A 15,067-nucleotide genomic window follows, 5' to 3' on the forward strand; every position below is an offset into this window, starting at 1 on the left:
GTATTGTTGACACTGACTGGCAGCAGGGGCTCCCCAGGGTTCCAGTCATAGAGATCCTTCTGGGACCTTTTGCATGCAAAGCAGATACTGTAATTTTTTTAAAAAAAATTATTTATTCCCCATCCATGTGGCTGGGTTTTTCCAGCAACTCTGGACGGCTTACCACACATAAAATGTTCTACCACTGAGCTTTAGCCATTCCCTGAAAAAATAAAATGTGGTATTCAGAAGCATTACTCCCTCTGACCATGGAGGCAGAGCATAGCCATAGTAGCTAGTGGCACTGAGAGCCTTTTCTTCTATGAATTTCTCCAATCCTCCTTTGAAGTTGTCTATGTTGGGGGCCATCATTGTCTCCTGTTGGAGTTTAGTTAACTGTGCTCTGTATGAGGGACTCAACTCTACTCCATGAATTTATCTAAAGCTATGTGTGCCATGTGTGCTCCATGGCCAATTAAGAAAGACAATCGCCCAATAAGATCAAAAGTCACAGATGATTGCATGTTTATTCAAAATCAGATTGAACCCATCTTGTTGAATTATTCCTGCAAAATTGATGAATTTGATCCAGGGGCGCCAGGTTTTAAAGTCTGGTACCCATTATTTCCACCTCCAGCGCCCCCCTTGTACCTCCTTGCCTCTTAGCTCCCCCCATGGTATCTCACTGCCCCTTGTGGAAACTGTCGCTCTAACACTATGCCACCAACGCCACTTGAAATGTGAACTGGCTATTGCAGCTGTCCTTGCGATTAATCTGAGGTTGCTCTTTTTTCTGTCTCTTGTTTCCAGAAGAGGAGGCGGAAGCCGAAGCAGGAGGGCTCCTCCCACCGAAAGCCTCGGCAGCCCAGCCTCTACTTGTCCAGCAGTGAAGATTCTGACCTAGAGCTGGACCTGGAGGAGGAAGAGGAGGAGAGCGTGAAGGAGGAGGCAGCCAGGACCCGCAAGGCCATGGCTGGTGGGCACTGGGAGGTGCCCAGCATTGACCTCTGGGTACCTACCAGGAAGGGCATATCATCAGAGAACCTGGCCTCTGTCACGCTGCTGTCCAAGGGCTTCAACGTACACCAGAAGCGCAGGATGTCCCCCAGGGTCCTGATGGCAGGGGAGAAGGAAGAGCAGCCCCAGGAGGCAGAGGCTTCTCCCCCTGCCACTGCTCCTCCCAGTGTTTTGCCCCCTGCCCTGATTGGAGCGAAGGAGAGCTTGGTGGAGGAAGGCAGCAAGGTACGTGGGGAAGGGGCCCTGGCTCAGAGGCAGAGCATCTGCTCCAGGTTTCTGTTTCTTCAGAACCAGGATCTTACTTTAGTTTTAGGGGAAGGGTTGTATCTGGTAAGTGTCTGCTTTGCGTGTAGGTTCAGTCCCCAATGGTAGGGCTGGGGGAGATCCCTGCCTGAAGCCCTGGAGAGCAATTGCTGCTAGTCAGTGTCAAAAAAAACTGAGCTAGGTGGACATATTCTGTCTGACTCAGTTCAAGGCAGACTCCTATATTTCAGCCCATCCTTCAGAACCTTGAGGATTGTTATAGTCTTTATGCTGAGGGGAAGGGCTGCACTTCAGTGCTTAGAGAATGTTCCCTGTCTGTAACCCTGGAGAGCCACTGCTAATCAGTGTAGAGAGAGTGCTGAGCTAGAGAGACTAAAGCATTTGACTCCATAGAAAGCATCTTCATATGCTCCTCAGAGCCACAAGGATTAGAAACTTACTTCATGTTAAAGGGAAACAACCAGCTTTGTATGTACATGAAGCGAAGTTCCTTCTGCTATCTCTTCAGGGCTGCATCTGTTCATTGCTCAAGAAGAGGCAGAGGGAGAAACTTCTTTCCAGTACCTCGTCCTGTAAGGAATCAAACCCAGACCTGTAAATGAGCTGGCTTCCCCTACTGTGGCAAATCCCAATGACCTTTCTGCTATCAGGCAGGGAAAAGCTTTCTGCAGCTGGTCCATTTCTCCATTTCTTCCAGGCCCACAAGTGGTCTATGGTCTACGATCAGTTTTTGTGCTCATGTTATTATTTTCCTACAGGGAGGAGGGGATCTTGTCCCACTCACTCCACTAGGTAGGAATTTGCAGATTCTGAGCTGCACTTACCCTGTAGTGGAAAGGTGCCCCCCCCCCAGTTGCCATATTGCCTTGCTCCCAATGCAGGTTGGGTGACAGACCTCTGCTGTCACTCAGTTTTTCCTGAGGAAATTTTTCTTCATGGAGAGTCATTCTTTATCAATACTAGGAAATCAGTGAAGTGACTTGTAAGAGAAAAGTGGCACAGAATTCTGCCTTCACCAAGAGTTCTGCTATTGGATTTGGCAGATTGCAGTGGCTTAGAGGGTGCATTGCTAAGTGTTATGAGTGTCATAAAGGAATTCCATATCTATAAAAGGTGCCTGGAGGTTCTAGTCCTCATTAAAATATCAAATTATGTATTATTATTTTCTCTGTTATAACTGTATTCCAGAGCGAATGATACCAAGTATCCCGTGTAAGATTTTGGGCTATTTTCTGCTGAGTTGTAATGACATTTTGAGCTACCAACATCATATATAAGACCAATTCTTTTGAAAATATAAAGAGTTTCTTTCTAGGACTTTCTTTCCCTTAAATGAAAATAGATTGAGATCTGTGTTTGGCTGATGGGCGTTTCTCCTCCCTGTTTTGTTTGCAGAATCCCAAGAGGATGAAGGACTCCTGGAGGGTGTCTTTGGCTTATGTGAAATATGTGTTGAGGAGAAACAGCTACGAGTTGCAGCGGAGAAACGTAGGTCTCCCTCCCATGGTTCAGATGCTCCTCCTGGCTCCCTTAGGTTTAGGAGAATGAACTTCCCTTGAGAGACAGTGTAGTAAAGTGGTTAGAGTGTCAGACTAGAACCTGAGGGGTAAAGGTAAAGGGACCCCTGACCATTAGGTCCAGTCGTGACCGACTCTGGGGTTGCGCGCTCATCTCGCATTATTGGCCGAGGGAGCCGGCGTATAGCTTCCAGGTCATGTGGCCAGCATGACAAAGCCGCTTCTGGCAAACCAGAGCAGCACATGGAAACGCCGTTTACCTTCCCGCTGTAGCGGTTCCTATTTATCTACTTGCATTTTGACATGCTTTCGAACTGCTAGGTTGGCAGGAGCTGGGACCAAGCAACAGGAGCTCACCCCGTCACAGGGATTCGAACCGCTGACCTTCTGATCAGCAAGCCCTAGGCTCAGTGGTTTAACCACAGCGCCACCTGGGTCCCACAGAACCTGAGGGACCAGGGTTCAAATCCCCCCATTCAGCCATGAAGCTCACAAGGTGACCTTGCGTTACAGTCATTGCCTTTCAGCTTAACCTACCTCTCAGGGTTGTTGTTGGGATTAAAAGAGGACTAGGACCTGGGAGAGACCTGGGTTCAAATTCCACTCTGCTGTGACACTGACTGGCTCACAGTCACTGCCTTTCAGCCTAATCTACCTCACAGGGTTGTTGTGGAGGAGTGGGACAGAACCATGTGTGCTACTTTGAGCTCCTTGGGGGAAAAGTTGGGATATAAAACATAGTAGATTAGATAGATGGATCCCAACACTTTTCTTGCCAATATGCTTGATGATATTTAGAGGCATTCAGTTCAGATTGGCTGTTGGGCTTCAGAGTTAAGTCGGCATGATGGGGCAGTGGGCTTCGTACCTTCCCCCATGTGAGTGTGGTGTTGTTTTTATAAATATGTTCAAATGGCTTTTAGCAAGGCCTGCTTAGTTGGATGAGTTTGTTTCATTTCCATTTCCACCAAGATACCCTTTTGCTTTCAAGGCGGGTTTCAACAGTTTTAAACATACAGCCATACCTAGACATCCAAACACTTCGACTTCCGAAGGTTTCGACTTCTGAAGTCAACAACCCCGGAAGTCTTTTCGCCACGCGTGCCCGGCGTGCTTCAACATCCGAAAACCTCGACTTACGAAGACGGCCGCGGAACGGATCGTCTTCGTAAGTCGAGGTACCACTGTACTGTATTCCAGAGTTTATTTATTAAATTTATAACCTGCTGTTTCTCCCTAAGAAGCTCAGGATGACATACATGGTTCTGCCTCCTTCTTCTCTTTTCCTTTTAATATTTACAATTAAAGCAGCTTAAAGAAAACACCTCATTGGGCAAGCAGCAGCAAGAGGAACACCCACCAGGCTGGTACAATAAATTTAGAAGACTGAACATACTTTTGTCCATGTTTTTCCTTATTGGCATATGTAATCATACCAGATCTCTCTCTGCAAATTTATCCTTTTTACTCGGTGAACTGGAAGTGCGTAGTTTGTTGATCAGCTTTTATAGTAAAGCCACTTCCCAAACTTTTGAATGCCAAAAAGTGTTGGCTCCTTTCAGGTCTCTCTACAAATGAGCCACTGTGGCCCTAGTGGACCCGAGTATCCTTCGGGCAGAGGACAGGATTTACTCCTCTCTATCTCTTTCCACAGCAGGAAATCAACAGGAAGAAGCGTTTTGCCCTCACATTCCAAACACATCTTGCAAAATCCTTGGCACCAGCCAGCAGAGAAGGAGGCCAGCCCCAGAAGGGACAGAAGGATGGGATGTGGAAGACCACCCTTTTCCGGCGGCTGATGGTGGCTGTGATTCCCTGGGCTGGGAGCCTGGTCCAGGACTGGGCCCAGCGCCTCAAGACAGAAGCTGCTCGTAGGTCTAAAGGTCTGACCACCAGCAACTTCTGAGCAGATTCTTCTTCTTCTTCCTCCTCCTCCTCCTCCTCCTCTTCTTCTTCTTCTTCTTCTTCTTCTTCTTCTTCTTCTTCTTCTTCTTCTTCTTCTTCTTCTTCTTCTTCGACTGAAGAGAGTGTGTGTGTGCACAAGTGAATGATGGATACATGATGGTTAAGCCCTTTCTTGGGAAAGCATAACTTCACGCACATAGCAAAACATTTCAGATCAAGGGGACAGAGTGACTCCCTTATAATTTGGGTGTTGTTGCTTTTAGAGAAAAGGTATATATACAAGGCAACATGATAGAAGTTTATAAAGTGATGCATGGCATGGAGAAAGTGGAGAGAGAAAAGTTATTCACCCTTTCACAGTGCTAGCTCTGAGACATCCAATGAAGCTGAATGTTTGAAGATTGAGGATAGATAAAGGCCTTGTTCATGCAGTGCAGAGTTAAACTCTGGAGTTTACTCCCAGAACAGGCAACCTGGATGGATTTAAAGGAGGACTGGACAGATTCATGGACGAGAGGGCTTTCAATGGCTACTAGCCAGGGCGGCTGTTCTTTGCCTCCACTGACAGAACAGTGGGACTTTGAATAATCAGTTGCTTGAAGCCACAGGAGGGGGGAGGGCTTCCCATAAGTGGGTGTGGGTGACCATTGTGAGAACAACAGTCTGGACTAGATGGGTCACTGGCCAGGTGCAGCAAGCTTTTATGGTCTTAATTTTTTTTATCCCTACAGACATAATGAGTTTGAGCAATGAGAAGCATGGCACTAAGAGAGGAGGAGACTATACAAGTGCTTTTTCTTTTCTTTTTGGCTCAAGGTTCTGGTCCTGTTGGTAGACTCTCACTTTTTTCTTTCTTTCCAGTGGAATTAATCTCCAAGCAGTTGCAGGCTGCCTGCCTCACAAGCACACCCCTCTTCACCCTCTTCATCCAGGTGAGTGTGTGTGTGGGGAGTTCTGTGGGAATGCTGTGTGTATCACCAGTGTTAGTTTAGTGGAGAGTCTGGCAATCAGCTGAGGCTCCTTTACGTGTTTTCTAGACGTTTTCAGAGGAAAGACCACTATGGAATGACAGGGCACAGTTAGAATAATAGAATTGTAGAGTTGGCCTGAGGGCCATCTAGTTTAACCCCCTGCATTGCAGTAATCCTGCCCAACGCAACCCTGGGTGGGCTTGAACTTACCAGCCTCCTGGTTTAACATGAAGATGCACTGACCCATTGCACCACAAGATGTGGTCATTTCTACCAACTTGGATGGTGCTCAGCCTTAGTCTATTTGCCTCTCAGCGGCTACTAGCCACAATGACAATGAATTACCTCCACTGTTGGAGGGAGTAAATCCTTCTGAATTCCACTTTATGGGAATCGCAAGTGGGGAGCATTGCCGTTGTCCTTGGGTCCTGCTTGGGGGCTTCCCTTTGAGGTGTCTGGGTGACCCCTGATTCAGGTAGGTAGCTGTGTTGGTCTGACATGGTCGAAATATATATATAAAATTGTCCAGTAGCACCTTAGAGACCAACTAAGTTTGTCATTGGTATGAGCTTTCGTGCATGCACACTTCTTCAGATACACTGAAACAGAAGTCACCAGACCCTTATATATAGTGAGAGGGTGGGGTGGGGTTTTTCTCAGAAGGGTAGCAGGAGATGGGTGATTGACTCAATGGGTATTGGATTCATGTCTCATTACATATGCTAATCATCTGCATACTATCCCTTGCTTTTTGTCCTCAACAGGTTTACCATACCCATTGAGTCAATCACCCATTTCCTACTACCCTTCTGAGAAGAAGTATGCATGCACACGAAAGCTTATACCCAGAACAAACTTAGTTGGTCTCTAAAGTGCTACTGGACATTTATATACTGTACAGTATATATATATATATATATATATATATATATATATATAGGGTGGCCCCTGTGAGGATAGGATGCTGGACTAGATGGTGCTGATCCAGCAGCCATGCGCTGACTGTCCAGAGGCAGTCTATTTGGATTCCTACGTTTTTAGGAAGGTTCTGGACCAGATAGATCACCCTTGGCCTAATCTCACAGCCAGACTCTTCTTAGGTTTTATATATACCGACTCCAGTGTGCAAGGCAGGTCATGTCTCTGAATGTCAGCTGCTGGGAATGACAGGTGGGGAGAATTGCTGCTGTTGTGCTCAGTTCCTGCTTGTGGGTTTCTTCCCATTGAGGAATCTGGTTGGCCACTCTGAGAACAGGTTGCTGGACTAGATGGGTCCCTTTGGCGGCAGGGCTTTTACGGTACGTTCTTCCCATCACCAAGCGTGGGCTACATTGGATTATTTGCTTTCCTTTGAGCATGCCTTTTCTCTGCTTAGTCTGACTCTTGCCTTGCAGCTGCTCCAGATTGACATCGACGGCTGCATGAAAGTCATCCACAGGAGGAAGACGCGGCAGGGGGAGCTGCTGAAGTCTGCCATTAGGGAGGGAGAAAAGACAGAGCAGGTATGATTTCTATTTAATCATAAAAATATTTGTGCCATTTAAAAAATCTATCAAAGTGGTTTACAGCAAACAAACAGACATTAAACCACACAAGAAAAACCCCTTTGAAAAGTTAAAAACAGACATCACCTAACCAACGTGGAAGAATGTCTTCCTAATTGCTTGCATAAGCCTGGAGGAATAGTGAAGTTTTTAGCAGGCATTTAAAAGTTGGCACAGAAGGTGCCTTCTGAATCTCTAGTGGCAGAGAGTTGCACAGACTGGGCCAGTGGCACTCAAGGTTCACTTTGTTGTTGCTGTCAAGTAAGCCTCACCAACTCGGGGAATGACTGACAATGCTCCTGTAGATGATCTCAGAGATCAAGCTGTGATATTATATGGGTTAAGGCAATCCGTAAGGTATAAAGGACCTAAACTGATCAGAGCTTTGTAAATTAATACAAGGACCTGGTTTGATGGGATATGGGCAGCTGGTGCAGCTGTTTTAACAAGGGGGTCCCCTGTTCTCGACCAGAACTTCTCATCAGCAATCTGGCAACAGCATTCTGTACCAGCAGGAGCTTCCAAATCAAACCCAAGGGCAGCTTTATGTGATCCCTGCCACATCTCCTTATAACCCTTTTCCAAGCTCTGCTGTGTCTTCAGAGGTTGGGTGGCCATCGGTCAGGGATTCTTGAGCTGTGATTCTTGCATTGGAGGGAGTTGTGCTGGATGAATCTTTGTGGCCCCAACCCTACAGTTTTATGATTTGTAGGACGTCTGAACAACAGTGATTGTTGGAATCAGCTTGGGGGTTGTCGAGCAGGGACTGCCGCACTTTTCATGGCGGCTAATATAATGAATTCTCCAGATCAACTAGACTTTGGGTTGATTGCCTGAAGCTGTGTCATGGCTTAGATACATAGACCTGTGGGTGGTTCACCTGCTTCACATGCAGAAGCTCCCCAATGGTATTTCCAGGTAGGGCTGGGAGAGACCCTGGTCTGAAACCCTAGTTTCCAGTCAGTGTAGACAATACTGAATTGGATGGAGCAATGAATCTGACTTGGTATAAGATGGCTGCCTCCTTCCTATTTAAATCAGTACCACTACAGCTCTTTTCATCCCTGACCATTGGTCATGCTGTTTGCTGAGGATGATGGACTTCTATCCTCAGTGGCCAGCATCTGGAGTGCCCCTAGAACCATTTCAGTGGTAACTGGGCAGGAGAAATTCTTGGAAAGGAGGTAGACATGGGCCAAGGCTGCCTGCCACCCAAAGCAACTAATTGTTCCCTTCTTTTGCAGGCCCCTTCTGCGCAAGATCCAAAAGGTATTTGTCCTTTTATGTTGTTCCAAACTAGTCTCGACAGTCCAGTCAGTCTACACAATGGTGTTTTGGGTTGGGAAGAGCTGCCCACCTTCTCTTTTGCAAGCCCCTTGCTTTGGCCTGGCCTGGAGTGGTCCATTAACATGTTTCCTGCTCAGGGGAGAAGAAAGTGGCTGCCATTTTTTCCATGTGGAAAATATGGCAGTCAGAAGCACTCTTGCTGCTCTTTTGTAAATTGCATTTATATTCCACCTTTCCTCCAAAAAGCTCAAGGTGGTGTGTGCAGGGTTCTCCTCATCCCATTTAATTCTCCTCACAATAACCCTGTGAGTTAGGTTAGGCTGAGAGGCAGTGACTGTGACCCAAGGTCACACCCAGTGAACTTCATGCCCAAGTGGGAGATTTTAACTTGGGCCTCCCAGGTCCTAGACTGGCGAACAAAAACTAGAGAGTTGTTGTTGTGCTCTGGTCCTGCTTGTGGGCTTTCTGTTGAGGCATCTGGTTGCTGTCATAGTCCCATGTGGCCCACCCATGGCAGAGCTTAGTAGTGGGAGAGGCCAGCCAACTAGCCAAGTCTCGGGGATATTTGCCTGGAGGCAGAGTCCGTATGCAAGGTTCAGTCTAGTCCTAAGGTCAGGAGTATCTCAGTTCACATAGTCCAGGGGTCAAGAAAGCCGAGAGTCCAAGGTCACGAAAAGCAAGAAGCAGCAAGGTCTGCCTGGGAACAACAAATGTTTTTTCCAGTAACTGACTGAGGCTGGAAACCCTGCTTAAGAAAGCTGGAGCCTGCTGGTTCACATCAGGAACAAGAAGGCTGATCAGCAGCAGGTGGGGTCACTCTGCCTTCTGCTTCTTCAGGCTGCTGCTCAGGGGGTGAAGCCGATTCCTGGTCCGACACTTGCCCCTTTGAGAAGAGGATGCTGCCCCCTTTGGCCAAATCCAGCAGCCAGGCTCTCCATGGCTTCTTATGGAGCCTCCAGGCCCAGAGGCAGTCTACCTTGATCCCAAGGTTTTTAGGGCATTTGGCCACTGTGAGAACAGGATGCTGGATTTACATTCTTCTGTCTTTGCCCAGCCCAGCCCAGGAATGTCCAGGTGGCCGTTCAAAACCCAAGCAAGAAGCTCATCCCCCTGAAGGCCAAAGAGGGACTGGTTCCTGCTTCCTCGAAGAGGGCCCTTTCCCCGCGTTGCCCGATGTCCAAGCCCAAGACCGTCTCTGAACTGCTACGGGAGAAGAGGTTGCGGAAGGTCCCACAGCTTCTCCTGCACCCCTCGGTAATCATTCAGCAGCCAGTGGTTCCAGCCGGTGCCCAGGTAGCAAGCCAGCTGCCGTACACCAGGGGGTCACCATTGACAGCGCTCCCTCCAGTGCACTCAGTCCCATCGCTGGGAAGTCAAGTGAAATCTCCGGAAACAGGGAGGGGAGAGGATCCCCCTGGGAATGGCGGTCAAGACAGTGGGGAGACTGCAACCGGCACAAGCACTGCCGCGCCTTTGGCGCACCCAGCACCGACAGGGCAAGCTACCCATTTGCCCACCTCTCTGAATCCTGCTGCTATCCAGGGGGCTCTGTGCCTGCCTCCTGTTGTTTTGCAGCAGAGCCCAGCCAACACAGTGCCCGTAGCACTGGCGTCACCAGGAGTGGTCTCCCAGCCTGGGGCCAGCGCAGTCCCTGGGCAGCAGGTCCTCCCCATCACCTGGGTCTTGACCACGCAGGGCCTTGTCCCCATGACCATTGTCGGCATTCCCAACCAGGGAAACCAACTGCCACCCACAAAAGAACCACCCAAAAACCTGGACCAAGCGGCCGAGGCATCTTCTGCTCTCATGGTTCCAAATGCTGCAGGCATGGCTCCAGTGGCCTTTGTGCCACAGAAGCCACACTCGGTGGCCACTTGTGGCAACCCACAGAACCACAATGGGTTTCAGCAGAGTGGCCTGTCGCCTCCTCTCCTGCCTGCCACCTCATGCTCCACGGCACCCCCTTTGCCTGACGTTTCATTGGAGAATGCCCAGCCCTGCCCTGTTCATGTGAAGCCGGCACCCCTCCAGAACCAGGTCTCCAGAGACAGCTCCCACCCTGCCACCCTGGGAATTGTCCAGGACCCAGTAGTTCAACCCCACCCTGCCCCGCTGCAAAAGGACAAGATCACCCCTGACTACAGCTTCATCTCTCTCGAAGAAGCGGCGGTGACGAAGGAGTGGGCCAAAGGAGGGTCAGCAATGCTACAGCCTAGCCTGCCTTACATGCCTGCTTTCCTGTGTAGCTTGAAAGCCCTTTCCATGCTGCTGCTGAACAAAGGGGCCCTGGAGCACAGTGTGGTTTCTCTCGTGGCCTCCAGAGAGGAGGGTGAGGGGCCTGGCCAGCCAGATCGCAACACCCAGCTTCGGGCAATGGTGCAGCAGGGCCTACAGGACAACCCTGCCTACCAGCTCCTGAGAAGCCGCTTCCTGGCCGCCTTCACCTTCCCAGCTGCCCTTGCAGCACTGGCTCCTTCCAGGGTGACGACAACCCTATCAGGCAGAAAGTGGGGCAAAAGCAGCCAGGAGGAAGACTCGTGTGCGTCACTGTCACTGTCTGAGGAAGAGGAGGAAGAAGGTGGTGAGACTGGGGCAGGATCCTGTGGAGCAGCAGCGGGTGAGCCCTGGGAGGCTGTGGAGGAGAAGGAGGTAAACCTATTTATTTTAAACAATTTATCCTTGAGGTGGGGGGTTGGACTACATGACCCATGGGTCCCTTTCAACCCTACAGTTTTAGGATTCTAGGTTTCCAAAGTGGGTAGCACTATCTCCTGGGAGGTAGTGGGATTACTTTGAGGTGGGAGATGCTAAAAGGAAAAGAGGTGGTGGTGGGAGGGTGCTGGAGGTGGTGATTTAAGACTCCTGCTAAGTGATTTTAAATCAGGAATTTGGAAATTAGTGTCATTTCATCAAGCGCATCCACCACAATAAGAATTTTAATAGAATTCTATTATTATCTTATGCATCTCTCTCTCTTTCTCTCTTGCAGGAGGCAGGGATAGGCAGTGTAGAGTTGGACCAGCTCAGTTCCCCTGGGATTCGGAGAAGCTCCCGGCTACAGAAAAAGCAACGGCAGCGGTGAGAGGAATCAGCTCAGCAGCCCCTTGGATCAAGGTACCCTCTCTTTTTGGCTGAGTTTTTTTCACTTCCACCCAGAAAGCATGAACTTACAAAAGAGTGAAGCCAGCACACAGGAACATATTTGTCGTTTATCTAGCTCTGTGTGGTCTGTACTGACAGGCAGCTCTGACGATTCAGGGTTTCATGCCTAGGGGTCTTTCTCCCCCATTCCTGTCTGGAAACACTACTGGTGGGGTTGAGCCTAGGACCTTCTGCATGCAAAGCAGGTGCTCTAACCCAGTGGTTCCTGCCTTCTGCTTTCCATCAACTCATCTCCAGAGCCTCCTACCTTATAAAAAGCATTATTTGGAATAATGGTTTGCACAACCCACTAAGGAAGATAACGTTACACAATTAAAATCAAGCTTGGGTGGCCATTTGTCGGGGGTGTTTAGCTGCAATTCCTGCATTGCAGGGGTTGGACTAGTGACCTTGGTCCCTTCTGACTCTACAATTACATGATTCAAAACAGTCACAATTAACTGTACATTTATTCAGAATCAGACCTTCAGCAAAACTGATGAACTTGATCCAGTGATACCAGCTTTTCAAGTCTGAGAGTCACTTAGGAGTCTTAGATAGCACATTTAGGAACGACTTCACTGTTCAGTAAATTCTTAAAGCTGGATGAAGTTTCCCATTGCCTGGTTTAAAGTCACTTAGCAGGAGTCTTAAATTATCAGTTCTGGTGCCCTCTGCCCTCCCCTTGCCTCTTAGCAGCACCCCGCTCTCCAGGGGGGTGTTATTGCCCACTTTGGGTACCACTGCTCCAACCACTGAGCTACGTCCCTTCCCAGTGTTTCTCCATCAGTAACAAGTGCTTTGACCCTTCCCATCAACCTACCTTCTAGCGTAATTCCAAGTGTGAATCTTTGTCTCTGCTTTTTGTCTAGACATCTTCAACACCTCAGAGAGAGAGAGACGGAGAGGGTGGTCCACCTTGGCCCTACCACTAGCAATACTTCAGCACACCAGTTTGGAACTCTCTTGGTTTACACAGAGACTCCCATAAATACAAATAATTTTGTGTCTGTGGTCCTCTGTGTGGGAGAGAATGAGCTGTCCTATATATTTCCCTTATCCAACTGATTAATGCAGTTTTCATTCACTGTGGGAGAGCAGCCCCCTTTGTTTTGGGTAGCTACAGATGTATTAGCCATAAACCCTATCGACATAAGATTTCTTGATGGCTGTGGTGGGGGTTTAAATAGTTCTCTATTGTTATGCCCTTTAAAAACACCAGACCAGAAGATCTTGCATTGCAGTTAATTGGTTTTGTATATTTGTACTGTTGTACATGTTTAATTGATTTTGTTGTTTTCCTGTAAACTGCTTTGAGGTGTTTTTGTTTTTGTTTTTACAATCAAGCAATAAATTCTATGAACTAAAAATAAATCTATATATAATGTAAACTGGGCATGTGTGTTCCTCTCCAATGTTCAACACAACCGCTGGATCGATTGCGTTAAAATTTTAACACAAAGTCAAATGTGACTGGAATAGCAAGCTCAGACCGTTTTCAAAGACAAATGTCACACCTGGGCAACGTAAAACCCCCAGAACCTCAAAAACACACAACTCACCCTAAAGTGCATGCTGGGAAATAGAATCAGGAGACCTTCCACAACAGCAGCCTCTAGTGCCACCCTATACTGGTACTGCAGGTAGGAAACCTGCCCACTCCACAACAGCTCGGTTCACCTTTGCAGACTAGGCCGAGTAGAGGTTTGAAGACTAGGCCGAATAGAGATGGGGGCTCCCCTGGGTGGGGGGTGGGGGGAGGAGGGGCGGGAAAGGTCATGGGTCGGGACAGGGTGGGGCCGATCACAGGGATGAGTGGGGGAGGAGTCTGAAGGGGGACCCATTTAGCAGACTAATCCACAGTGGGGCCAACAGGGGAATCTGAAGGGGGACTCTAGAGTGCCCATTCAGGGCCGTCTCTAGGCCCGGGTCCGGCGGCACGGGGCATCAGGCCACCAGGGGCACCGCTGCGCCCGCTGAGAGGTGCGGCGGAGGCTGCCCCAGGCGCGCCTCTCAGCTGTTCAGCGGCTTCAGGCCGCTTTCCGGAGGCGCGCGGGCCTGGGGCCGCCTCCGCCGCACGCAGGAACGTCGCAACAGGGGGCGGACAGCCAGGCTGGGCTGCGCAGGGCTCTGGCCCTCCGGGTGGCAGTCGCGCTGCACCTGCCCACCCGCTGCGCTGGGAAACGGGGCGGGGCGGGAGCGCCGGAGGGATCCGTTGCACCGCGGCGCCAGGGCGCCAGGCATGCTTAAGACGGCCCTGGGCCCATTTAACAGACTAATCCACAGCAACGCATGGCAGGGCCAGCTAGTAATAAATAAATCTATTTAGCTGTGGTTTCTGCATTGAATGGGGTTGGACTAGATAACCCTTGGGGGACCTTTACAACTCTACAATTCTATGATATTTGGACCACAGAAGAGGACAGGGTTGTATGCTTTGTGCAAAAAGTTCTAAAGAAAAAACCTACAAGGATTCTCAGTGGCTGTCTAGTGTTTTTTTTGGGGTGGGGTGGAGAGGGTGTGATTCTCTACCCACCAGAACTGGAGCTGCCCCTGGGGGTTGAACCTGGGGGCTTTTGCATGTAAAGGAGCTGCTCTGCCTACAGAGCTGCTATGGCCCTTTCCTGTGAGTTAAGGGGCATTCCCTCCAGAAAAAGTTAAGATGCTAATCCTCATGGTTCTGAATAAAGAGCTGTTTGAAGTGATTATGTAGGAAACTGCCTTGCAGAGTCCATTTAGCACAGGTTTTTTTTTTCAATGACTGGCAGTTTCAGAGAAGTAGTCTTCACTAATTCTACCTAGATCCCGTTGGTGGCTGAACCTGGGGCCTTAGGCATGCAAAGGTTTCTGAAACCTACCGCAAGCTCATCTTGTTGGCCAAGCCCCAAGTCTGAAAATGATCCAAATTCCACTAGCAAGATGCCAGTGAGGCTGAACTGAGAACATGTGCAGAGAGAAGTAGAGGAGGAAGCCCAGGCAAGAGCTCTACTCCTGGTCCTGAACAATACATACTTTTATAATGTAAAAGTTTACATATTATAATATATGGTATTTATCTAGTTCTGGGCACCCCAGTTGAAGAAGGTGTGCAGAGGAGGATGACCAAGATGATAAAGGGTCTGGAAACAAAGCCTTATGAGGAATGGTTGAGGGTGTTTGGTATGTTTAGTCTGGATAAGAGAGACCGAGAGGAGATACGATAGCCATTTTCAAATACGGTGGAACCTTGGTTTACGACTACCTCCGTTTACGAACGCTTCGGCGAGCGAACGCCTCAGACCCGGACGTGTTTACATCCGGGTTCCACGGCATCAGATGTGCAGAAGTAATCTGCGCAGCGCATGCGCAGAAATGTGCCTTCGGCGAGCGAATGCCTCGACAAGCGAACACCTCCGCAGAACGGATTGCGGTCACAAACCGAGGTACCACTGTATCTCAAGGG

At 49.0% G+C, this 15,067-nt stretch overlaps 1 protein-coding gene across 6 annotated transcripts in view; it reads left to right on the plus strand.

Annotated features, from left to right (window-relative positions):
• SNAPC4 (small nuclear RNA activating complex polypeptide 4) overlaps positions 1–12,798 on the plus strand; it is a 42,823-nt gene extending 30,025 nt beyond the window's left edge. For 4 of the 6 annotated variants that reach the window (XM_035113164.2, XM_035113162.2, XM_035113163.2 and 1 more), the window contains exons 16-24: positions 790–1,221; positions 2,656–2,748; positions 4,432–4,660; positions 5,544–5,614; positions 7,048–7,155; positions 8,442–8,466; positions 9,539–11,133; positions 11,474–11,598; positions 12,498–12,798. In XM_035113164.2, coding sequence (XP_034969055.2) covers positions 790–1,221; positions 2,656–2,748; positions 4,432–4,660; positions 5,544–5,614; positions 7,048–7,155; positions 8,442–8,466; positions 9,539–11,133; positions 11,474–11,566 — 2,646 coding nt within the window. In that variant the 3' untranslated portion in view covers positions 11,567–11,598; positions 12,498–12,798. The remainder of the gene's footprint in view (positions 1–789; positions 1,222–2,655; positions 2,749–4,431; positions 4,661–5,543; positions 5,615–7,047; positions 7,156–8,441; positions 8,467–9,538; positions 11,134–11,473; positions 11,599–12,497) is intronic. The other 2 variants (XM_035113166.2, XM_035113165.2) reach the window with 2 other exon arrangements.
• The last annotated feature ends 2,269 nt before the right edge of the window (positions 12,799–15,067 follow it).

Source organism: Zootoca vivipara, chromosome Z (genome assembly GCF_963506605.1).
Source record: "Zootoca vivipara chromosome Z, rZooViv1.1, whole genome shotgun sequence".
Classification (NCBI taxonomy): domain Eukaryota; kingdom Metazoa; phylum Chordata; class Lepidosauria; order Squamata; family Lacertidae; genus Zootoca; species Zootoca vivipara.